Consider the following 26,025-nt stretch of genomic DNA (forward strand, 5'->3'; position numbering starts at 1 on the left):
ACACATGAACATCAAATATCCTGCGTATCAAAGTTAGGTTGATCAGAACGTACTGTTTAAAGGCATCCTTCTTCCCTTTAAACAACGACAGAGGCTGCATCTGTATTTTTCCAAATCTCAAGTACTCCTGCCATATTCCAGAAGGTACTGAAAACAATAATTAAAATAACAGTGGCAGCCACAGAAGACTGGCATTCCCCTAGACGGTGACTGGAATCATGTCTGCCATCTTTAAGCAAAAAGGAACTGCCCTCATTTCTTTTTACATTGAGTTCCCACTTGAATGGTAGCAGGTCTATAAATCCTGTGGCCATAGTAATAGTTTTAGCTGCTTGGCAGCTGATGCTGGGAAATGATAGAAGAAACAGATTACCAAGTCTTTCCATCTTTGCTATCTTGAAAGAATCCTGTGAATGCAGACCTCAAATTCACATGCTATAAACACTTCAGATCTTCCTCCAGAAAACTAGTTTTTCCGGAGAAGGTCGATTACCCACCTTGAAGCTCTCCACTCCGACTGTACAGCTCCCTTCTCTGTTCTCGCAAATAGGCACTCATACTGATGGCATGGGAGGATGATTCGAACCTGCAACGAAATGCAGCGTAAACAAACGATTAGGTAGTAACCAAACAGGTGGTGTCCAGCTCTGTATATTCCGACAGTATTCTACTCCAGCCCGTGTGACGCTCCCTAGTGTTCCACGACCAAGACGTTCTGGCTGTTCCAGGCCAGGGCAGGCTGCCATAGACCTTGATTTGTGGATGATATTCCTGCCTAAACATTCCTCCATGACAGTATTTGGATCTTCTGCTCCTTCTCTATTTCAACTGATACACTCGATCTTGAAACAAACATTCTTTTGCCTCCAGATCCCTTGCCAGGATCCCTACACACACAGCAACAGCAGTACCCTCTAAAGGCATTCTGATTGTGCTCCTAGGCAGCTTAAAAGACATCAGTGTCTGCCAGCTGCCACCACAGAAATATGGGCTCCTCAGAGCTGATCCCCGGCCTTTCTAGCTCCCCCAGTGAGAGGACTAGCACAAAAGGCTGTGAGAAATGATGTTAAATAACTACACCAGAGAAACAAGGCATCTATGGTCTCTCCTTAAAAGTCCTCAAAAACAATACACTTTCTAAACGGCTGCCAGGATTCTTACCGGCCACCTGTAATTCTTAGAAGGATTTCTCCTGTCAGCCTGTTATCCTGACAGAAAATCTCAGGTTTGAAATGTAATTTCTTACCACATCAAAGGATTTACGGTTTGATACAGTCATAATTTTACCTGTTTTTTTTTTTTTGGTTGTTGTTGTATTTTACCACATAAAATACTTTCAAAAATACCAAGCTACAAAATGTTGTTCACACCTCCCCAGGGACTGCTTCAGAGGTTAGAAACATGGGGGATGGGTTCGTGATATAGAACATGGTTTTAAAAGCTAACACAATGACTACAAAATAGAAAAAACAACAACAACAAATCACAGTCTTAAAAGTAACTTGCAGTTAAGGAAGAACAACAACAACAACAACAAAAACAGGTAAAACTATGACTGTATCCATCAAACTGTAAATCCTTTGATGTGCTAAGAAATTCCATTTCAAACCTGAGATTTTCAAAGTCAGGATAACAGGCTGACAGGAGAAATCCTTCTAAGAATTACAGCCACTAAGGGGTAAACAGCAACACACTGAAAGAGCAACAGTGATAAGGGATAGGTTTCTGGCCACAAGGAAGGAGCACCAACGTTTTTCTTAATTATGCCTTCTTTATCGGTTCTTTGACAAGGAAGATGAATACCAAGATGAATGTCAGTCTGAGGGAAACAGCTGAGTTACTTGATCCTTTCTCTGCACCCTGCCAAGAACTAAGAGGGCACAAACAGCCAGAAGAAAGGCAAAGTGTGCAGTACTTCAAAAGTGTCACCTGCCAGTCAAGTGCTGACGAGAAGCCACTGACCTCCAAAAAGCAGGCTGACAGCTATTGATCAGAAACGGCAAGGGAAAAAATAAACTCTTGAGCAAAGAACAGAGAGGCACACCATATACAATAAGAAAGAACTTAAACACACTTAATTAACCTTGGCTAGGGACAATTAAAGAGAGTAATAAGGTTCTTCACAGATGTGACAGAAACAGATGACAGCTTGCCAAAATCTGAATCCTTTATGACCTGATGCATTTTCACTACTCAGGAATCCTTTTTGTGTTTGCAACAAGTCACAGATGGATATGATTTTACAGTAAAAGAGGCATGAGGGATTAGCCAGTCTCACCTCCTCACTTTACAGCCAAAGGCACTGAGGCCACTGAGACAAGAGAACTGCCCTGACTCACATGGCTCATTAATGGTGGAACCAAAACCAGAAATGGGCAAATTTCTAAGAATGGCCTAATTCTGTGCAGGTGATGAGTTTTTATTACTATGTAATAATAACAAATGTGTAACGATTACTTAAGTAATCGTTCACTTATTCATTTCCAGTAACTTATGTTTTCCTACACCACAATTTCAGGATTGGCTACATGTCTGAAAATGTTTACGTGGTCTGAGGTTGCAAGTTAGGGGTGAGGGCTGACAGCATGAAATCTAAACACCCCGAAACCTGCTTTCTGCAATAGGCGTAGACTGAGAACGGTCAGTTGAGCTTGAAGAGGGGTGGGTAGGACGGGAAGGGGCGGAGGGAGGAAGGGAGGGGAGAGGGGAAAGAAAAGGCCTAACAGCAGGCCTTAGGCAGTATCTGAGGCAGTCTTAGTTGCCTCCATCAAACACCTTTCCTCCCACTATCTATCTTGTTTGCTGGCACAGGCCCGATTCTATCTGGGCGTCTGCGTCCTTGCTCCCTCTCACTCGGCAGGGTGCTCAGAAGGGGCTCCCTCTCCAGCTGCAGACCTATCACTGGAGATGAACTCTGATCGGTTTAAGACTGTCACCATGGTCTGCTTCCCCTTGCCAGTGACTGCTTTAGGAATGGGCCTCAGACCCTGGTCCTATTAGTTTTCTTGAGAAACACTTGCAGAGGGGCTTTGTGACTGGCAAAAAAGATTAATAGATGGATAATTAATCATTAATAAAAACGGATTTGTAATGATATAGCCATTTTGGAACACAGTATGGCAGTGTCTTACACAGTTAAACATAGTCCTACCATATGATCTAGTAATCATGCTCCTGGGTATTTATCCAAATGAGTCGAATACTGACACTGACACAAAAACCTGCGCATGAATGCTTATCGCTGCTTTATTCATAACTGCCAGAAGCTGGAAGCAATCAAGATGTCTTTCAATAGCTGAATGGAAAAACAACTGTGGTACATCCACACAAGTAGTATGATTTAGCGATACAAAGGATGCCACAAAAAGCCACAGAAAGACATGGATGAACCTTAAATGCATACTGCTAAGTGAAAGAAGCCAGTCTGAAAAAGCTACGTACTGTATGATTCTAACTTTAAGACATTCTGGAAAGGGCAAACTATAGAGATAGTAAAAAAGATCAGTCATTTCAAGGGGGTAAGGAAAAGGAGGAGGAATGAATAAGTGGAAAATCGGATGTTTAGGGCAGTGAAACTATTCTGTAAGATATTATAATGGTGGATATATGACATTGTGCATTTCTCCAAACCCACAGAACTATACAAAGAGTGAACCCTAACATAAACAATGGACTTTAACTAATAACGATGTATCAATATGGGTTCATCAATTGTAACTAATATACCACACTAATAATAAGAGGAGAAACTATGGTGTTAATAAAGAGGAGAAACTATGGTGTAAAGGGACATATGGGAAATCTCTGTACTGTCAGCTTAATTTTTCTCTAAACCTAAAATGGATAAAAGTAAAGCCTACTAATTAAAAAAAAAAGAGAGATTTGCAGAATGAATCGCACACTATTTCCTGGGCACCACCATTTTTACTGGAGTGGAACTGAATGCAGAGAAATGGAAAGGGCTGAGTCCTTGATGATACTGTACCAGTGAATTAAAGAATCCTCTACATGTATTCTTATGTGTGAGATAATAACTTTCTTATAGGTTAATCTATTCATTTGGGGTTCCATGCTACTTGCAGACTAAAGCCTTTTAACTGATACTGCATCCAACCTCTGAATAAAACTGTTTAAAAAAAAAAAAAAAAAAGAGAACGAATTTAATAAACAGAATGGATTTCATTCCAGTGTGGGCACGGTAAATCTCCTCTCCTCTAGACCACAAGATAAATGAACTGTTGAAACTTTCCTTAATGATTAAGAACTCTATGAATCCTTGACAGAAAACAAATCTCAAAAGTGCATCAACAGAAGATACTGGACTTTCAAATATTTAAAAAGAAGGAATTCAGAATACTGGGATGATACTTATGTAGTCACTTTACATGCTTAGATTTACAGATACAACTTCTTAAATATCTATTAATTCCTTAGAAGAACATAGGTCTGGCAAGATTTAAATCCTATTTCTACCACTTGCTAGCCGTGTGAGTTTGCATAATTTCCTTAACCTCTTGTGCCTTGATTTTTTAAAACAATTTTTAAAAACAAATTTTATTTTGGAATCATTAAGTTTATAGAAAAGATGCAAAATAGTACAGAGAGTTCCTGTATACCTTTCACCCAAATCTCTCCCTAATGTTAATGTCTTACATAATCGTGGTACATTTTGTTGCATCTAAGTAATTAACATTGGTATGACACAAAACTACAGACTTTATTTGGACTTCACAAAATTTTCCACTAATATCCTTTTTCTGTTCCAGGATACCCCATTGCATTTAGATCACGTGTAATTCTGATAAATAGATTGGGGTTTCCAATGAACTTTTTCTGTGCCATGTATGTGATCCAATAATCTCCTCTGACGAGTGCTGAGGAGAGAAAGTCATTGACCATGAGAATAAACAATACCCAATACCGCATAGGTAGTGTTTGGTAGCCTTTGATTCCCAAGGCACTGTTAACTCAGCGGAAGAGTTGGCTTTGCTCCCAGGAGGGTAGTGTGAAGTTTCCTGAGAAGCTTAAGAGCTGATTCTGATTGAGAGTCCCTTCCTAACCTCCACTAATACCATGTGCTCATCTCATACATTTTACTACATGGAACCGTCACCAACTATTTACTTGTCTGTCTTCTTTTCTGAATTATATGTTTCTGTGCATGCGCCTCAATTTTTTTTACCATGTAATAGAGGATGAAAAATAGAACCCACGCCCATTAGATTGTTAGAATGAATAAATACATGAGACAATCCATGAAAGTGGCTTTATGCCTTGGCTAGCACTTAGTAAGGACTCAGTAAGCATTAACCACTACCCTGCTGCCCAAATTTGGTATAATCTGAATCAAATTATGTTTGATTGAGATTCTTCTGAGAAACTCATTTACCACAGTGCCTGGTACATAGTAAGCACTCAAGCAATGGTAGCTGTTATCGTTATTATTATTAATGTTAATAATAATATTAACTGTTACCTGTTACCAAGTGACATATACTTAGGATACGTGGCCAGGTGAGGGTAGCTAATCGTAATTTGAAAAAAAGAATTTCCACATTGTTCTTTTACTAAATCAAGTAAAACCCAATACTACTTAGGTAGAGAGATTTGCGTGACTTTATTAACAAAGGTTGTTTCTTGGCACTTGGGGCTTTCCAAAGGCTGAAATATTTCATTTCCTTTCATTTCATATAAAATTGCCCAGAAACAAGGGGAGAATTTCATTTCTCTTCATTTTATATGACTCCCCAGAAACAAATTCCAGAATTTTTTTTATTAAAAGTTTTAGATAGTCCAGTAACCATATTCCAAAATAGTCACCTCCCTTAAAGAAAACGGAAGTACACAAAGTTGAATATATAGTCACTTCCTATCAATTATTTCAAATCAACTTTAAATGGGTGAAGTAATGGCTGTCAATAAAGTAGAAAACCGTTCAACTGGGATCTAACACATCTTGACACCTATCGTACCAGCAGGGTGATACTTACTTGAAAAGAGAATTTTTGGGCCTTTGAGGTTTCTTCTTGGCAAAAAAGGCTGCACACTCGCGCCCAGTGCTGGCATAACTTAGTTGAGCTGAGGGTTCAGAGGCTGCACGAGTATTTTTCATATCCAAGTACTCAGTCAACAGCATCTGTACAAGCAGACAAACAGCTTAACACACACATTTATGACGTGCTATTAAGAAAAAGCAATTTTAAAACCATGAAGACCTAATTCTAAAACCTCCTTGACATTCAGAAGGATATTAACCTAGCTATTCATATTTCTAGCTGTAGGCCTAAGGGAAGATTCATTGTAGCCAGAAAGTCAGCAATTTGCTACCTACTCCTAAAACTGGGAACGGTGTATAGTGAGCATTTGCACATGGGGGTAAAGGGAACATTTTTATTGAGGGTCTACTATGTGTCAGGCACTGGGCTGGGTGAGTTAATCAATATACTGCTTTAGTCATAATTTAATCCTCATTATTCCAAATTGCAACAGCAGCAGCTGCGATGCCATAACATTTACTGAGGGCTTACTATATTGCAGGAAGGGGCTAATCCATTTAGATGTTTTACCTCATTGAAAGCACAAAATTTCATCAGGAAGATCAGTTCTCAGATTATAGACAAGGAACTGGACCAGTACTCTAACAAACCGGCCAGCCAGGTTAGCGAGCCCACAGCAGACTAAGTGGTCCTCACCTGCAAATAATTTCTAGGGCCCACTACTCATCTTCAGAGTTTCAAAGCAACAAAAGCAACAGCTTTTTTGATCACTGCTGCCAGCAGATCCTGCTTATAAAAATCAATCCACTTTAGAGCCTCAGGGGTTTGGGGGCCTGGGCTAGAATCAATTGTACTATTTCTAAGACAAATGTAGAAAGTGCCCACTGTTGTGAAAGAAAACAGCAGATCTGGAACAGAAATCACCACGGTTCCTAAAGATTATCTAACCTGGGACTAAAGTGTATCAACTCAACTCATTTCTATAATCACTTGCCACGTTTAAAATTTTAAGATAACCAAGTGGTATACAGTACATGTAGACAAACAATTCTACGCATGACTGATGTGAAAGCTTTTCAGAATCAGGGTCCCATATAACTATTATTCTTGCATATATGTATATAATCATTCATCCATTCAACAGAGATGTGAGGGCCATATCAAGCATTATTATCAAAACATTTATGAAGCACACCTGTGACTATATTGCTCCAAGTAAGTTTTAAAGCCAATTATGTCTATAAGCACATACACATTACTGAGTACTTATCAAATATCAGACATTTTAAAAACATGACCTTACTCAATCCTCAAATCTATGAAGTAAGTATTACTAATTGTAATTTAGAGATGAAGAAACTGAGAATTACTGGTATTAAGAAACTAGCCTATATGCATGTCTGGAAGCAGGAGCTAATGGGAAATCTCTGTACTCTCCCCCTCAATTTTGCTTTGAACCTTAAAATGCTCTTTAAAAAAAACTCCAAAAACGGAGGGAGGGAGGGAGGGGGAAGAGGAGGGGGGAGGGGGAGGGAGGGACTAGCCTAAGGCCTTATAATTACAGAATAACAGGCCAGGATTTCATCTCAGGTTTAGTTGACTCCACAGTCTGTTCTCTTCCCCATGACACTCCATTCTCACTAAGAGCATAAAAACTATCAATGAGAATGACCATGGGTGGCAGTAAATGGACTTTATTTCATTTTCTGTACAATAAAGAGTTCGCTGGGAAAGCATAAAACATGTTAAGAGATTGGTCAATGTTTTTTTATTTATTTACAAGGCCACTGGAGTATTACTCAGCAAACTGATGAAGTAATATAATGACAAGTACTATCTCTGTTACTATATCACTGAAACTGCACAATAATCAGGGAGAATACTGAACTGGGTCTCTACTTTAGTAACAATTCCAGTGATGGACTCAATTATTTTGTAGATTTGGCACTGATGTTAATAAAGTTTGCAGGAATCTGTGATCAAAAGAAGGCTAGTAAATCAGAAAAGAATTTCAAATTGTTGATATCTTTCAAATTTCAACACAGAAAGATGTCTACAAATGCCCTGGTTTCACTCAAATGGTGGCTATTACACCAATATGACAGAATTATGTTTCTACCGAAGCTTGAAGACACACTACACCAAGTAATTCTGTCGAGGTAATTATTGTCCTAAAATTCAATGACTGTCCTTTTACAATAAAATATTGACTGACCAGGACCTAACTAAGCAGCATCCTTAAATCCAGGTATTTTACGATCACTGTTCCTTTTTCTCCACATCAATGAAGTCCCCTTAATTATTAGCTCTCAGGATTCTTAGTCTATTTCTATTCACCAGCTTCTCCCTTTCTATCTACACAAATGTACTATTTCTACCCTCTCCATAAAAATCTTGCTTTGGTCCTCACGATCTATACTCTTATTTCCTTTTTATCTTTACGTTCTAAACTTTAAAAAGCAGCCTCCACATATATTATTTCTCTTACCATGATGTGGTTTTTATCCCTCATTTCTCTCTCAAGCTCCAGTCCCACATCTGTGACTGCATGCCTGACCTATTCACCTATTTCACTGATAAAATCAACCCTAAATTCTGAAACCTAAATCATCTTGCCATAAAATCAGTAATTCCTTCTGCCAACTTTGTTTTTTAGTATTTTCTTATTCTCACTGATCTCCAGGTTTAAAACTTCAGAACTGTCTTTAATACCTTTCCTTATTCTTTGTACCCACAAAGGAGTTAGTGTTCAAGTTCATTAATCACTCTATCTCAACTCTATGAGTTTCCCCTTCTGGTCTATTCTGACAGCCACCACCTTAGTTCACCTCACGTAGTTTTCCTCATTTAGTTTTCTGCCTCGCATCTCTTACTCTTCCAATCTTCCTACATCCTCAACAGAGTGATCTTCCTAAAACACAGCTGCTCCAAAAAAACAAGGGTACAAATGAATTTATCTACAAAATAGTTACAGATGTAGAAAACAAACTTATGGTTACTAGGGGGTGAGGGGGGGAGGATAAATTGGGAGATTGGGATTGGCATATACACACTACTATATATAAAATAGATAGCTAATAAGGATAGATATAATAGATAACTAATAAGCGCCTACTGTATAAGGGAACTCTTCTCTATACTGTGTAATGGCCTATATGGGAAAAGAATCTAAAAAACAGTGGATATCTTGATATGTATATGTATAACAGCTTCACTTCACTGTACACCTAAAAGTCACACAACATTGTAAATCAACTACACTCCAATAAAAAGTAAAAACAAGAAACAAACAAAATAAAAAACACAGTTGCTGCAACCATCACAAGGCACCTCATCATCTACAACTATCTGACCTCAATACTCCAATCATATCTTATTCTCCCTAACATGAACCCAACACTCCAATCAAGATCACCTAGTTAACTCTCCCCTGAATATGCCAGGGCCCCCTCATTTCTGGAAGGCCTACCCTAGATTACCCTCTCTCCTAACTCCTAACAGACCCTTCCAAAAAAACAGTTCCAGTGTTCCCTCTTTAACCACTCCTTTCCCAGGCCACTCTAAGTCAGCTGACCCCTTTTCTGAGCTCCTCAAGTATCCACTTTACACATCATTAAAAAAAAGTATTCATCCCAAACTGCCTAAGACTATTAGCTATTATTTAATGAAAAGACACCTCACCATTGATAAACATGAGGATTTTTTATATTCCTTAAAGCATTGTATTTCTTCATTTCCACCACAGAGCCATGCAACATATCAGTGAATCAAAAAAAATAGGGAACCACTGAATTTTAAAAAGCATGTGATAAGCCTTGATGTATATATCGTTATATGCAAATTAGAGACAGTCTCCAAAGTAGAAAGAGTCCAGAGTACAAAAATCTACCCTGTGAGTAAAGTAAAAAAGGGATAGCTGCAATTTTAACCACAGGTTTTGCGATGTTTGTTTCCTTCATTGTGTTTGCCTCTTTTTCCTAATAACATTCACCACCAGTTGAAAAATACTACTTTAAAACAGGTAAAGTTTTATGTTGACACTCAAATTGATAAAAGTGCATTTTTTAATATCTCAAAGAAAAAATAAGCCCCTACTTCTAAGATGCCTGAAATGTGTTTGAATTACACTAAATCTTCTACTACAAAGTCTTGACACAAACACCAGATGCCTGGTATTAAAATATAACCATATCATTTCTTGGTGATTCTACATCATTGTGGATAACGTACTGCATCTTCCAAATTGTACATAAATATCCTAAGCACTCACGGATGAGTTCAAATTTCCATTTTTATGAAAAGAAATAAGCTATACAGCTTGTCTTTTGCCTGGGGGAAATCACCCAAGATTGGAATTCTGGGGCAAAGGGCATTACATATAATAACAAATACATTCTGCCTACAGAAAATCTGTAGAAGATAATCCCGTGTGTGTTCTTGCTGCCTCTAAATTCCTTCCTATCTCATTCATTTCTTTCTCTTTTTAAGTACCAGGAATTGCTATTTCTTGTTGATCAAGAGTTCAAAAAATTAAAAGTCATAGTTTATTTGTGTTTTAAGTTTAACTTAAAAGGTATTTGTAAAACTGAAGACAAGAAACATGAAAACACAGTTGAAAAGCACCTGAAAACTCTATATACACCAGTGATATCATGATTCACTGTGTTTTTTGAGTATCTGGTATGTTAGATGGTTCTGTGGCAGAAGCAAAGAAATATGATGCTTTAATAGAGCATACAAATTGGAGTGGTTAGGCATCTCTTCTGCTATAAGACTGATTAGCAGTTGCTAAGATGCTAGTCAGTAATCCCATGATATATAAAGCAGGGCCAAGATTTTGAGATTTATAACATGTTCTAACATTGGTAATATCATTCTGAATGGACCCCTCATTTACCATTTAATCCTCTTTATTTAACATATTGCCTATGGCTGCTTGTGGTTATACACATAGAATTTTCTAAAAATAAACGTGCGATTTACAGACTTAGAATTAACACATCTCCTGTCTTCAGCCTCTGCATTTATCCAAGTAGCTACTCACTGAAACACCCAGATCCTTCTAGATACTTAATGTGGTAGATCCTTTTTAGTATCTTCCCAGCTTACAAAATCTTCGTCTCATCTAAGGACGGTTCCCCAACCACACAATGGACTTGGGTAGCCAGGCCTGGGATCCCACCGTCTAGGTCAGAGCCTACTTCACCAGGGAAACAGCCAACCCTCAATTAGCCAATCAGATTCTCTTTCCCAGGACTGTGTTAGTGGGATATGGTCTGTGCTCGTCAATGTAAGTGAGGAGATGTAAATACTTTGGGGCAACCACCTTTTACCATGTGGATGAAAAATCAAAGACAGCCAATGTGCAGAGAGAGAATAAAGAATGAACCAGATAACCAGAGAGAAAAAGGAGACCCACAGGAGAGAGATTCAAAGGTTGCAACCTTAAGTTATCCATAGTGCAAAGGTCTCAAATCCAGTTGCCGATAAGGTCTTAGATTTTCTACCCTTGGGTTCTACAATATATCCTTACAGCCTTTAGTATGTTTTCCTTATTTTTTCCTTATGATAACTTGAATGAGTTTTTGTTTCTTCACTAAGCTATCTATGGATAAACAATTATATACTAATATGCATCCAGTGACAGTTATATCACAAATAGTATTTTTGTAAAACACTGGTATCTTATAAAAACGGGAGTAGTGGTTTGCACAGATTTCAATCTCTGCAACTAGGAAACCAATTCTCCTGACTACTACCTTCAAATGTTTGATGATTTACAGCAAAGCCATACTGTGTATGTGTCCCCCTACCCGCACCCACCCCCCCACCGTGAATCTGAGAACTAGACTGCTTCATGACGGGAGTAAGTCTAAGGTGAAAAAAAATTCCCTTGAGCTCCCAATATGAAGTAAGGCTCAACTTTCTTGTGCAATATCTTGACTGTGCCTACAATAAATATTGTAATTTTTAATAATTTGCTCTTTTAAAATACAGATGCCCAGGAGTTTTTGTTCCAGGAACAGCAAAGTAGCTTCCTTGGACTATCCCTCATACTGATGATAATTATAACAGCTGAAAAAACATATTAAAAAAATAAGAATTTGAAGGCCCTGGAGAGGAGCCAAATTAGGCAGAAACTGGTGGCTATGATCCCTGAGAGAAGAAAGGAAGCACACTAGTTCCTCTGGATTTTTCCCAGAGAACCCCTTCCAGCATCCATGGAGCAAGAGTAGAACCAAGCAGAAACCAGTCTCACTGGATGGAGGAGGCAAGGCCTAGCAAAGGGAGACCAGGAGGTCCAGAATTTGAAAAGAGAAATCCAGAGGTGGAGGAGGAGCAAAATCAGGGTAATATACGCCTCAAACTACCACCTTGATTCCAGAAAATATTCAATAGTAACACTGAAACAAAGTAACAATATTTTCTAAAACTAGGACCACCATTTAAAATTACTACAAACTATCGGATTTCCCCTGTAAGGTTGCTAATGGATGAAATATGAGTGACAAAGAAAAAACAAAAGAAGTCATCTTTTGAAAATAGCAGTCTCATTTCCCCATTGTATAAGGACTAAAGTATTCTGCAGTAAGAAAACCAAAAAAAAAATAAACAGTCATTCTGCAAATGGAATGGCTGCCTGCTTCATTATACTCATTATCAATGGCAATTGTATCATGAAAACTACTATGTATGGTCTTGTGAATAGTTCCTTAGTGTTCAAAGTAAAACAGATGAAAAAATTCCAAGACTACACAAGTATTTCCTGGTCCTCTGTCAAAGCCCTGACAAGCAGAGTCTCAAAGAGCTCACATTTACCTCCCCCCACACCCCCAACAGAAGAGCTTTTAACAAAGAAACCCCAGTTTTAGATAGCTTTCAAAAGAAAGTTTTCGTTTATTTTAAATTAAACGTATTTACTTAATACGTAAAATATGCAAGGTATTATCCTGGATATAAAAACAAGACTAAAAAAAAATGCTTCCCTAATATTAAAACAAGTGAATTTTACTATATATAAATTAAAAATTTAAGTGAATTAAAAGCCAAATCAATCAATCCATCAATCCTTCCCTCAATGTGCTTATAGAGACAAACATGAATGACTACAAAACATGGGAGAAGGTGGGAAGCATCAGGTCAAAGAAACTGCTGTGAGCATTTATAGAAGGACAAGATTGATCCCAAGTAGGACAATAAAAAAGAGTTTCAAGATCATAGGACATAAATAAAATCTTATAATGTGTAGAAGGCCAAAAAAATGGCAGAAAGAACAGAATAAATAAACAGTGCTGGGGAAATTCCGGGTGTCTTCAGTGAACTGCAAATAGTTCAGGTAACATAAAAATGAAGTCTGAGAGGTAAGCCTGGAAAGGTGGTAAATGCACAAACTTCTCAGGGCCTCTAACACCAGGCTCAGGTACTGAAGTCAAGTACAGAATGAGGAGGGCAGTAAAAAGCTTTCAATAGGTAAATAAAATGTTGATAAACACACTGTAAATAAATCAATCTGCTGGCATATACAATAATAGATTAGAAGGCAATGGGATTTGGGGAAAAATGAATGATTAAGGTAATAAGATAAAGGGAGGGGGACACGAAAAAAAACTACCATGATAGTTGAAATTAAAAAAAAAAAAAAAGGATTTTAAACTAAAGTAGTGGTAATGAGATTTTACAATTAGGGATACATTTGTGAGTTGACGCAGAGGAAAAAAATGAAAAAATTTAAGCAGGTATTCTACGAAGGAAAGAAGAGAAATTTTAAAATGCTAAAAGACTGCACATGTGAGGGACTAAAACACTGTGGTTCAAGAACAATGATCAGGAATGCAGGAAAAATGAGTTTGATAGGGACAATAAATTTAGTTTGGAATATAATCCCTTGTGAAGCATATGAATATTCATGCATACCCTCAAATACATAATTGTGAAAGGGGAAATAATGTTGATGAGATTTCCATGATTTATACACTAATTAACTTCCATTAGGACTGTTAAGTGTTTTTCTACAAGTTCTCTGAAGGATACTGTGAAGGACATATATCTTCGAATATTTGTAATCTGATTTTATCCCATAATATTTTTAAAACAGCTTTGTTGAGGTACAATTTATATACCATAAAATTCACCTAATGTCGTGTACGGCTGAACAGCTTTTAAGTAAATGTATACAGTTGTGCAACCATCACTACAATCATTGTAGAACACCTCTAACACTTCAGAAAGTTCCCTTCTGATGTTACCTGCAGGTTTTTCACAGGGACTTTTATCAGACAGAGAAAGTTCCTTTCTAGTTCTAGTTTGCTGAAGGTTTTTGCTTTTGTTTTGTTTTCTTAGTCATCAATGGGGTCAAGTGCTTTCCTGTGTCTATTGAGATAATTATGAAGCTTTTTCCTTTATTCTATGAATATGGTATATTACATTCATTGATTTTTTTTTTTATAAATCCCACTTAATTGTGGTATGTAACACATACCACATACATTCATACATGTGGTATGAATCCACACGTTGATGGATTCAATTTACTAGTATTTCGTTTGAGATTTTTGCATCTATGTTGACGAAGGACATTGCTCTATAGTTTCCTCTGCTATCTCGAATTTTTATCAGGGTAATAATGGACTCATAGATGTGTTGAAAAGTGTTTCTCATCTCTGTTTTCTGAAAGAGTTTGCAAAGGATTGGTATTATTACTTCTTCAAATGTTTAATAAAACATTTGTGTACTTATGTATGTGTAGGAAATTTTTAAATTATTTAATTTATAGGCATAATTTGAAGATATTGTGGGTTCGGTTCCAGACCATTCCAATAAAGTGAGTATCATAATAAAGCGAGTCACATGAATGTTTTTGGTTTCACAGCACATGTAAAATCTATGTTTACACTATACATGTGCAAGAGCATTATGTCTGAAAAAATGTACATACCCTAATTTAAAAATAATGCTGTTGAACACACAGCACTGATAGACTTGCTCAACACAGGGTTGCCACAAACCTCCAATTTTTAAAAAATGCAGTATCTGCAAAGCTCAACCAAGCAAACTGCAACAAAATGAGGTATGCCTGTATTTGTTACAGGACAATTTAGATTTTCTATTTCTTCTTGAACCAGTTTTGGTATTTTGTTTCTTTCTAGGAATTTGTCCACTTCGTCTAAGTGGTCTAACTGGCATAATTGTGGTCTCATTGGCATAAAGTTAGTCATTATAATCTTTTTAACATCTATATGGTCTACAGTGATGTCTCCTCTTTCATTCCTGATTTCGGCATTTTTTGAGATTTCTCTCCTTTTTAATTTATCAGTCTAGCTAAAGATTTATCAATTTTTGATCTTTTCAAAGAACCAACTTTTAGTTTCATTACTTTTTGGTATTGTTCCTCTGATTTTTATTTGATTTTTCACTCTAATCTTTAACATTTTTTCCTTCTGCTTGCTTTGGGTTTGATATTTGCCCCCCCCTCCTTTTTCTAGCTCTTAGGGTGGAAACTTTGATTGTTGATCTTAGGTCTTTCTTCTTACACCCATGGTGTATTCAGAAGTTTGTTGTTTTACTTCCAAGTATTTGAGAAGTGCCAAAATTTCTTCCTGTTGTTTATTTAATTCTGTTATGTATGGAGAACATACTTCGTGTGATTTCAATCCTTTTAAATGTATTGAGACTTAACTTCATAGTCTACTATATGATCTATCATGGAGTATATTTGAAGGACATGAAAGAATCTGTATTCTGATGGTGTTAAGTAGGGTGTACCATCTATGTCACTTTAAGTCATGGTGCTTGATAGTATAGCTCATGTTTTGTATGTTTTCTGTCCAGTTGTTCCACTAATTATTTTAAAGGAGTATTGAAATCTCCAACTATAAGTGTTGAATTTTCCACTTATTTCAATTCTCCGTTTTCCCTCCATGCATTTTGGATCCCACAGTATTTTCATGATTTTTTATTTATAGCTTACCCATAGAAAATAGAATACAACAAGACCATGCCAGGGGAAGACACAGAAGTGGTCTCAATGCCCAAAGGCACATTCCTAACTGCAGCTTCATTCTCTGCCCATTTCACTAGAACGTATTTTAAAGTTCATTCTACATATTTACGCCACTTTCTCCCCTTTTCTCATCAAAGTTGACACAACCTCCATGGTTTTCTTACACCATTACAAAAATGTTAGCTGCTGTTACAGTTTTACTCTGTACTACGACTCACAAGTTTCATCAGAATATATTAATGACTCCTTTTTACCATTACACAGTCTTTCTCAGTCTCCTCAATCCCAATGACCTCTATTACTCTTTGACATTCTTTCTCCATTGGAAATACTCCATCTCCAACGTCCCTAATTCTGAATTCTCCTCTCTGACCACAGTGTTTTAACTCCTCCCAAAAAATACATACACCTCTTCCTTCTTAGTTTGTGCTAAAATTCTAGAAAGACTGGTCTATACATAGGAATCACTTGGAGAACTATTTTAAAATAAAGATTCATGCACCTCACCTTAGAACTGCAAATTGAGAGGACAAGTCAGAAACACAAAAAGTCTGTGCTTAAAACCAGTTCTACCACTTACTAGCAATGTGACCTTGGCAAGTTACTTAATCTTGCTAAACTGTATCTCCCTCAACTGTGAAATATGGGTAATAGAATCTACTTCACAGAATTAATATGAAAACTAAAATAAACAACATACATAAAATGCTTGGCTCGTAACAGGCTATTATTATCTCTGAGGATAAGGCTCAGAAATTTGTTGTTTTTTTAAAATGCATCCCAGGAACCAGGTAACTAAGATATTACCTCTCTGTGCCTGAGAACCTTGGTTCCTCATCTTTAAAACAGGAATAATATTACCTACTCCCACAGAATTATCATCAGGATTAAATGAGTTAATGCTGTAAATCACTTTGAACATAACCTGGGGCATAGCAAACACTTTATAAATGTTATTAAATAAATAAATAAATATAATTATCTCTATATCCTCATCATCTTCTCACTGATATCATTCTTCTCCTTCTTCTTTCCTCCTCCCCGTCTCTCTCCAGTAAAGATCTCAATCTCTAAATTCAGGCTCCTGCTAATATTCATCTCTAAACTTTTGAAATTTTTTCTTTCACTTCCCTGAGATTGACTACCACATTTTTCTTCTTAACTATCTGAAGTTCAATATGCTTACTCTTACTCTTGTTCTCTTCCATTTTAGTCATATCTTCATTTCATATGATTCCCAAATCTCCCTCTACCATCATACTTTCTCCCAAGCGCCAGAGGTGCACTGTCATTGCCTGCAAGAGTGTCTTATCACAGTAAGAAAGTGAAAACAGCACAACAGATATTGAGAGTATCGGGGCATGGGGTCAACAAACATCCTGACCAAGCAAACTCTTTATTATCACCTCTCTTCAAAAGGAGGAAGAGGGGGAAAGAAGGAAGAAACAAAGGTCTTCTTAGTTTCTCTCTTTGTTAACACCACTGTCATTTCTCTGACCTCCCAGGATCACAATCTGTAGTTAGCTGACTCTTCTCAGGCTTGTTCTCCAAATCAACTGCCAAGTCCTATCTTATACCACACATCTTATGTCCATTTCCTCTTTTAAACGTTTTCATTCCTACCCTCATGTATTTAAATCTGATCCTCATTATCCTTCACACAGCTTAGTACAACAGTCTCCCAACTGCTCATCCCGCCTTACACCTCTCATGACAATCTATCCCACAACCCACTACACTCACTAACATAGAGCCCAATGCCATCATTCTTCTGCTCAAATCCTTCAATGGTGCCCTCCTTGCAAGCAAAATAAACCTGTATATCCTCCTGTCATTCAGCACCTTCCACAACCCAACTGACTTCGGCAGCCTTATTTCCTCTTAGTTGTTTTTACATAATTACCATTTAGTTAACCTAGATAATTTCCTGTTCCATAAATAAATCCCAAGGGTTTCTGTCATGTCTGAGTTTATCCTTTCTTCCCCCTGCTTGTAACTACCTCTATCATTAATCAAGCATGGGAGAATGAGTTCAAGAAAGTGAATTTAAGTATTAACTTGATTGATTTTTAACAAATTACACGTTCACCATCCAGATGTTACTAATCACAACCCACATGCCCAATGGAGATGTCAACCCCATGCACGAGGAAGCAGAGGCTGGTGTTACACCTTGGAAGTTTCATCTTCTTATGGTGCTATCTCTACCTTCTTTTCTCCCACAGTGGTCTTTTATGTTACTTACCCTTAGTCTTATGATAACAACTAGCTGCCTCTATCTTCACAACAGATATAAATGTGTAACATGTGCTGGCAGGTAGAACAGACTTTTCTTATCCTCTTTACTACCTGAAGGTCAATATTCCATCAGTAGGCTTACAGACAAATTGAGACAATCAGACAATCAGGGAGCATATCTCCAAAAGATGCTGGCTTTTTTTCTGGTTTTCACATCTTTACCATACTCATTTTAGATTAACACCAGACATTAATAATTCGTACCTCACAGTGGGGGAAAAAAGAACATGTGTGAAAATTGTGGGGGGGGGGGGGGGGGAAGCTTCTGATTGATCCAGCTCATATTTTACCATTATATGTGTGTATGTATATATATTTAACTTTTCCTCTGTTTATCTCCTAAACTCCCAACAGAGAGAATAAACATGAATAAGCACATTGTGTAAACAAGCCACGGTCCCTACCTTCTGGGAGGTTATCATCTATCTTAACTGTTAACTATGGTATCTCACTCTCATTAAAACCCACACTGTAGTTTGTATCTCTCAAGGATTTTATCTTGTGGTTATTTGCCTTCTCTCCTGCCTCTCAGTGCAAGCCATGCCTTTTCTTTGTGTCTCTGTTAACATCTAGCACAGTGTCTTGAACAAAGTAGATGCTCCCTAGTAGGTTACCTAAATTGAAAGTAAGATGCTTGAAAGGGCAGCTACTTATTGACGTCTTACATTCACAGACAAGCTCCCTGGAGTAGAACTATAACACCCATGGTGAAACTTCAGGCTTTTTGAGGTACATTAATTTACTCACATCACAGGAATACCATTTATTAAATTTCTGCTCCAGTGAGATAAGTGCTACCCTAATGACCTGAAAGAGTTAATGCATCTTGGAAAAGACCCAAATTGCTCTCTGGAGACAGTTTATTCAATTAAGTGGCTACAACCCAGAATTTTCAATTAGCAGTTCAGTTACTAGAGACTCCTTCATACTGGTTATCTCTTATCTGTGAACATTGACACACCTACAAAAAAACAATGTTTGCTTATAGTTCATTCAAAATGGATTATTTAGGAATAACAAGTGCAGATTCAGACTTGATTAACATTTATTTTGTACCTACTGAGTGCCAGGAACTATGTTAAGTACATTTCCCTTAGGATTTGAGGGGAATATTGTTAAGACTGGGAGATAATGAGATTTAGAGGCACTGAGAATACAAAGCACAAGGACAAAGCAGGTCCTTTCTTTAAGGAGTCCACAAAGAAGATTTCAACTGAATTCATCTAAGGCTCTTCAGAATCTGGTTTCTGTCTATCTGATCACATTTTACACCCCTCTGTACAAATTGTGTATATGGTAAATTCAGTAAGGTACTCACTGTTGGCATACATGCCTGTTATACCTACCTAGAATGATCTGCCCACTCGCCTGAAGTCTAGCCTTCCTTAAAGAGCCAGATCCTACCAAATACACAAAACCGTCCCTGACCAATCTATCTTAAGTCATCTCTCTAAATTCCTACAGGACCCACAGTTGATTACCCAGATTTGGCAATTAATCATATACTGCTGGATATTTAACTTTACCTCTACTTATCTCAAACTCCCAACATGACTTGATGAGAAGGCACTTTGTCTAATACTTCCCTGTATTACCACAGATTCATGCCACATTGGAATAACTTAACTAAAATCCTTTAAAGCTGAAGGAGCAACTTAATATCACTCATTTCTATACTTAACTCTTGCATCTACAATAAAGATTCCATCTATAAAATAAGCAAAATTCTTCTATCTGAAAATGATGAAATTATATATATAATATATTATATAATATAATTATATATAAAATTATAATTATAATTATATAATATATTATATTATATTATGTTAATAAATTATATAATATATAATGTATTTTAATATTATATAAATTATAATTTATAATTTATAATTTATATATATATAAATTATATAATTTATAATTTATAATTTATATATAATTTGTAATATATAAATTATATTATATATTATATATAAAGTATATTATATATATTATATATTATATTGTATATAATAAATAAATATAAATATAAAAATTATATTATATATATAAATATATAATTATAATTATGTAATATATATATATATTTCCCTTAAGTAAGATACTAAACTGATTAAAAAAAAAAAAAACTGTTGACAGTTTGGTTAAACAAAAGTAATCCTGTTTTATCAGTTTTGTGGCCTGAAAACAAATTTCCAAATCCATAAGAGGCCTGTGATTACTATATGCTATTTCTACTGAAATATTTTATGTTAATTCAAAACATGGGACTAAGCCATTTCATTTACCTACTACATTTGAGGTTAGCCTATAATTTAAAAGATTAACCAATTAACTGCACTGCTGGTTTAAGTAGGATTAAACTTAAGTAAGTTTATAGTAAACATAGAAACTCTAGGGTCCAAAAACGGAGAACTACTTCATCGATATTTCTGGCATCGAATTTAATTATTTCAGATCAATTTTTCTATTTAAATTTATTTTTCCCACATACTACTTTGTTTTATTTTTATCTTTTATTTAAAAGCAATATATGCTCATAAAAATTTTACCTGGTATGGAAACATGTAAAGATTCAAGTATTCTTTAATAATACTGTTGTATACAATATATTTTAAAGATTTGCCTTTGTTGATACTTTCATTATTTTCTCCTGTCATTCCTCTAAATGCTAATAAGCAGTGTTCTGCACAAAGTACCTATGAAATGCATTATATGCATTGATCAGAGAGCCCAAGTCTACAGGCAAGTGAATAAAACCTGCCAGATTGTCAGCATATGGTCCAATAGGATCCTTTGGGCTTTTAACTATTTACTTCCCATTTTCCATACATCATAGCACATCTCAATTTGTTGATTATGCTACACTGACCTGCTCCAACACATTTACCTCTTCCCTTCTGTCCCCACAACCCAAGGGCAATATCTGAATAGCTGAAACGCCTGAAAGTTTAGAAAGAAGTTGCATACCTGAAAAATTTCTCTCTCCAAAGTGTACATCTTTTAATTTTAACTCTCAAAAAGACTACCACACTCCGTAGAAGAATGCAATTTTAAAAAATGCATATACTCTATGCTTTCACTTATATATGGAATCTAAATATAAAACAAATGAGTAAATATAACAAACAGAAATAGAATCACAGATACAGAGAACAGACTGGTGGTTGCCAGAAGGGAGGGGATGAGGGGCAGGAGCAAAATGGGTAAGCGGGATTAAGAGGTACAAACTACTAGGTATAAAATAGGTAAGTTACAAGGATGTAATGTACAGCACAGGGTATATAGCCAGTATTTTATAATAACTTTACATGGAGTATAATCTATAAAAATATCAAATTACTATGTTGTACACCTGAAGCTAACATAATATTGTAAGTCAACTATATACTTCAAAAAAAAATGCAACGTGAGTCAGCTCTACCCACCACTAGAGCCTCCCATCAAGCCTCTTAGATAGCCTCAACAACCAGAGGACAGACAGCAGAAGCAAGAAAAACTATAATCCTGCAGCCTGTGGAACAAAAACCACAGTCACAGAAACATAGACAAGATGAAAAGGCAGAGGGCTACATACCAGATGAAGGAACAAGATAAAACCCCAGAAAAACAACTAAATGAAGTGGAGATAGGCAATCTTTTAGAAAAATAATTCAGAATAATGATAGTGAAGATGATCCAGGACCTCGGAATAAGAATGGAGGCAAAGATGGAGAAGATGCAAGAAATGTTTAACAAAGACCTAGAAGAATTAAAAAACAAACAAACAGAGATGAACAATACAATAACTGAAACGAAAAATACACTAGAAGGAATCAATAGCAGAATAACTGAGGCAGAAGAACAGATAAGTGACCTGGAAGACAGAATGGTGGAATTCACTGCTGCGGAACAGACTAAAGAAAAAAGAATGCAAAGAAATGAAGACAGCCTAAGAGACCTCTGGGACAACATTAAATGCAACAACATTCGCATTATAAGGGGTCCCAGAAGGAGAAGAGAGAGAGAAAGGACCAGAGAAAATATTTGAAGAGATTATAATCGAAAACTTCCCTAACATGGGAAAGGAAATAGCCACCCAAGTCCAGGAAGCGCATCGAGTCCCATACAGAATAAACCCAAGGAGAAACACGCCAAGACACATGTAATCAAAGTGGCAAAAATTAAAGACAAAGAAAAATTATTGAAAGCAGCAAGGGAAAAACGACAAATAACATACAAGGGAACTCCCATAAGGTTAACAGCTGATTTCTCAGCAGAAACTCTACAAGCCAGAAGGGAGTGGCATGATATACTTAAAGTGATGAAAGGGAAGAATCTACAACCAAGATTACTCTACCCGGCAAGGATCTTATTCAGATGTGATGGAGAAATCAAAAGCTTTACAGATAAGCAAAAGCTAAGAGAATTCAGCACCACCAAACCAGCTCTACAACAAATGCTAAAGGAACTTCTCTAAGTGGGAAACACAAGAGAAGAAAAGGACCTACAAAAACAAACCCAAAACAATTAAGAAAATGGTCACAGGAACATACATATCGATAATTACCTTAAACATGAATGGATTAAATGCTCCAACCAAAAGACACAGGCTTGCTGAATGGATACAAAGACAAGACCCATATATATGCTGTCTACAAGAGACCCAATTCAGACCTAGGGACACATATAGACTGAAAGTGAGGGGATGGAAAAAGATATTCCATGCAAATGGAAATCAAAAGAAAGCTGGAGTAGCTATACTTATATCAGATAAAATAGACTTTAAAATAAAGAATGTTACAAGAGACAAGGAAGGACACTATGTGATGATCAAGGGATCAATCCAAGAAGAAGATATAACAATTATAAATATATATGCACCCAACATAGGAGCACCTCAATACATAAGGCAACTGCTAACAGCTATAAAAGAGGAAATCGACAGTAACACAATAATATTGGGGGACTTTAACACCTCACATACACCAATGGACAGATCATCCAAAATGAAAATAAATAAGGAAACAGAAGCTTTAAATGACACAATAGACCAGATAGATTTAATTGATATTCATAGGACATTCCATCCAAAAACAGCAGATTACACTTGCTTCTCAAGTGCGCACGGAACATTCTCCAGGATAGATGACATCTTGGGTCACCAATCAAGCCTCAGTAAATTTAAGAAAATTGAAATCATATCAAGCATCTTTTCTGACCACAGCGCTATGAGATTAGAAATGAATTACAGGGAAAAAAACGTAAAATACACAAACACATGGAGGCTAAACAATACATTACTAAATAACCAAGAGATCACTGAAGAAATCAAAGAGGAAATCGAAAAATACCTAGAGACAAATGACAATGAAAACGACGATCCAAAACCTATGGGATGCAGCAAAAGCAGTTCTAAGAGGGGAATTAATAACAATACAATCCTACTTCAAGAAACAAGAAAATTCACAAATAAACAACTTAACCTTACACGTAAAGGAACTAGAGAAAGAAGAACAAACAAAACCCAAAGTTAGCAGAAGGAAAGAAATCATAAAGATCAGAGCAGAAATAAATGAAATAGAAACAAAGAAAACAACAGCAAAGATCAATAAAACTAAACCCTGGTTCTTTGAGAAGATAAACAAAATTGATAAACCATTAGCCAGACTCATCAAGAAAGAGCGAGAGGACTCAAATCAATAAAATTAGAAATGAAAAAGGAGAAGTAACAACAGACACCACAGAAATACAAAGCATCCTAAGAGACTACTACAAGCAACTCTATGCCAATAAAATGGACAACCTGGAAGAAATGGACAAATTCTTAGAAAAGTATAACCTTCCAAGACTGAACCAGGAAGAAACAGAAAATATGAACAGACCAATCACAAGTAATGAAATTGAAACTGTGATTAAAAATCTTCCAACAAACAAAAGTCCAGGACCAGATGGCTTCACAGGTGAATTCTATCAAACATTTAGAGAAGAGCTAACACCCATCCTTCTCAAACTCTTCCAAAAAATTGCAGAGGAAGGAACACTCCCAAACTCATTCTATGAGGCCACCATCACCCTGATACCAAAACCAGACAAAGACACTACAAAAAAAAGAAAATTACAGACCATTATCACTGATGAATACAGATGCAAAAATCCTCAACAAAATACTGGCAAACAGAATCCAATGACTCATTAAAAGGATCATACACCACGATCAAGTGGGATTTATCCCAGGGATGCAAGGATTCTTCACTATATGCAAATCAATCAATGTGATACACCATATTAACAAACTGAAGAATAAAAACCATATGATCATCTCGATAGATGCAGAAAAAGCTTTTGACAAAGTTCAACACCCATTTATGATAAAAACTCTCCAGAAATTGGGCATGGAGGGAACCTACCTCAACATAATAAAGGCCATATACGACAAACCCACAGAAAAAAAAAATGCAACGTGGTAGGATGATTAACCTGACTCCTTACACCCTGAGAATGAATGTTTGTAAACATGACTTCAGAACATCAGAGGGAGGGAGGAGCCTGGCTCTCCTAGTTATGCAAATTGCTACAGCTCCACCTAATTTATCCTTGGCCCTATTCTACCACTGGGTAACAAGCTCATACCATATAGCAAGTCATAGGAAAGAAAAAGACAGCATGCTATTTAAATACCAACCACGTAAACTCAGAAGCAATACAGTACAATTCATGTACCTCATGTTCTCTGCTAATTGCTTAAGACATCCAGCTATGGAGAAGACAGCAACAGTAGCCAGGCCCTAGTCTTCTGTAAATGCCAGCTCTTAATAACAAACTCCAAAAAGGTCTTAATCGCATTTACCAAGAGCTCATGAACTTTAAAAGTTGTTAATCAGATTTCCATGTAAATGGAATGACGATTAAAGGTTAAGTAGAGATTTCTGAAATTTCAGAAGTTAGAATATATTGCCCTTCACAGGGGAAATAAAAAAATAAAAAAAAAAAGATCAGTCTTGACAGGAACTAAACATCTTAATTAAACGTGCAGAAGTACCATGCTTATTTTTATGTGAAGTTCTATTTTCAAATGTCAAAGTTAATCATGCACTTGACTAAAAACGTGCAATATTCACTCTGCCAGAGAAGAACTGCCTTAGTATTCTTTTCTGAGACAACATCTGCAGGTCTCCAAAAATTTCTCTGGTGTCCCCTCAGACCTGATCCCTGCCTGTGCTGTGTGAAAACCTGAGAATCACAGTGAAATGCCTTCTACAGAGAGATCTTAATTGCTCTCCATATAAGGAGTAATCGAAAGCCACACATTTTCAATCAAGACGGCTTCATATTTATGTGGCTCAGGAGAAACACGAGGTGTTTCCTCCATATATTTGCTGCACCTGTGTCCCTGGACTGACATGTTGACAAATGAACATGACATCTCCTCACACTCCAAAAAGAATTTATGATTCTTTGAAAGAATATATTTGATCAATTACAGTGTCATCACAGTTGAAAGCAAAACCACGTCTTTGGAGTGCACTTCACTGAATTTGTGAGTGTTTGTATTCTGCAATAGGATAAATGGTAGATCCCAAACCGCAGATCAGGTCCTCATTCCAGCTTTAATACTCAATCTCAGATTCTCCAGCTTAAGAGGAGCTGGGTACAACCACCGCTGAGTACGATAATGACAACGATAAACAGCTATGTAGTGCTCTAGACAAAATATCTACAGAACTCAAAACTGTAAATCATTTATAG

At 36.6% G+C, this 26,025-nt stretch overlaps 1 protein-coding gene across 1 annotated transcript in view; it reads right to left on the bottom strand.

The window, feature by feature from the left end:
• Positions 1 to 26,025, bottom strand: part of EXOC4 (exocyst complex component 4) — an 823,186-nt gene that overhangs the window by 579,884 nt on the left and 217,277 nt on the right. Inside the window, exons 8-9 of the mRNA XM_059933354.1 lie at positions 5,991 to 6,136; positions 498 to 586 (exon numbers count right to left, since the gene is read on the bottom strand). Of these exons, the coding sequence (XP_059789337.1) occupies positions 498 to 586; positions 5,991 to 6,136 (235 nt within the window). The remainder of the gene's footprint in view (positions 1 to 497; positions 587 to 5,990; positions 6,137 to 26,025) is intronic.

Source organism: Balaenoptera ricei, chromosome 9, assembly GCF_028023285.1.
Source record: "Balaenoptera ricei isolate mBalRic1 chromosome 9, mBalRic1.hap2, whole genome shotgun sequence".
In the NCBI taxonomy this organism is placed as follows: domain Eukaryota; kingdom Metazoa; phylum Chordata; class Mammalia; order Artiodactyla; family Balaenopteridae; genus Balaenoptera; species Balaenoptera ricei.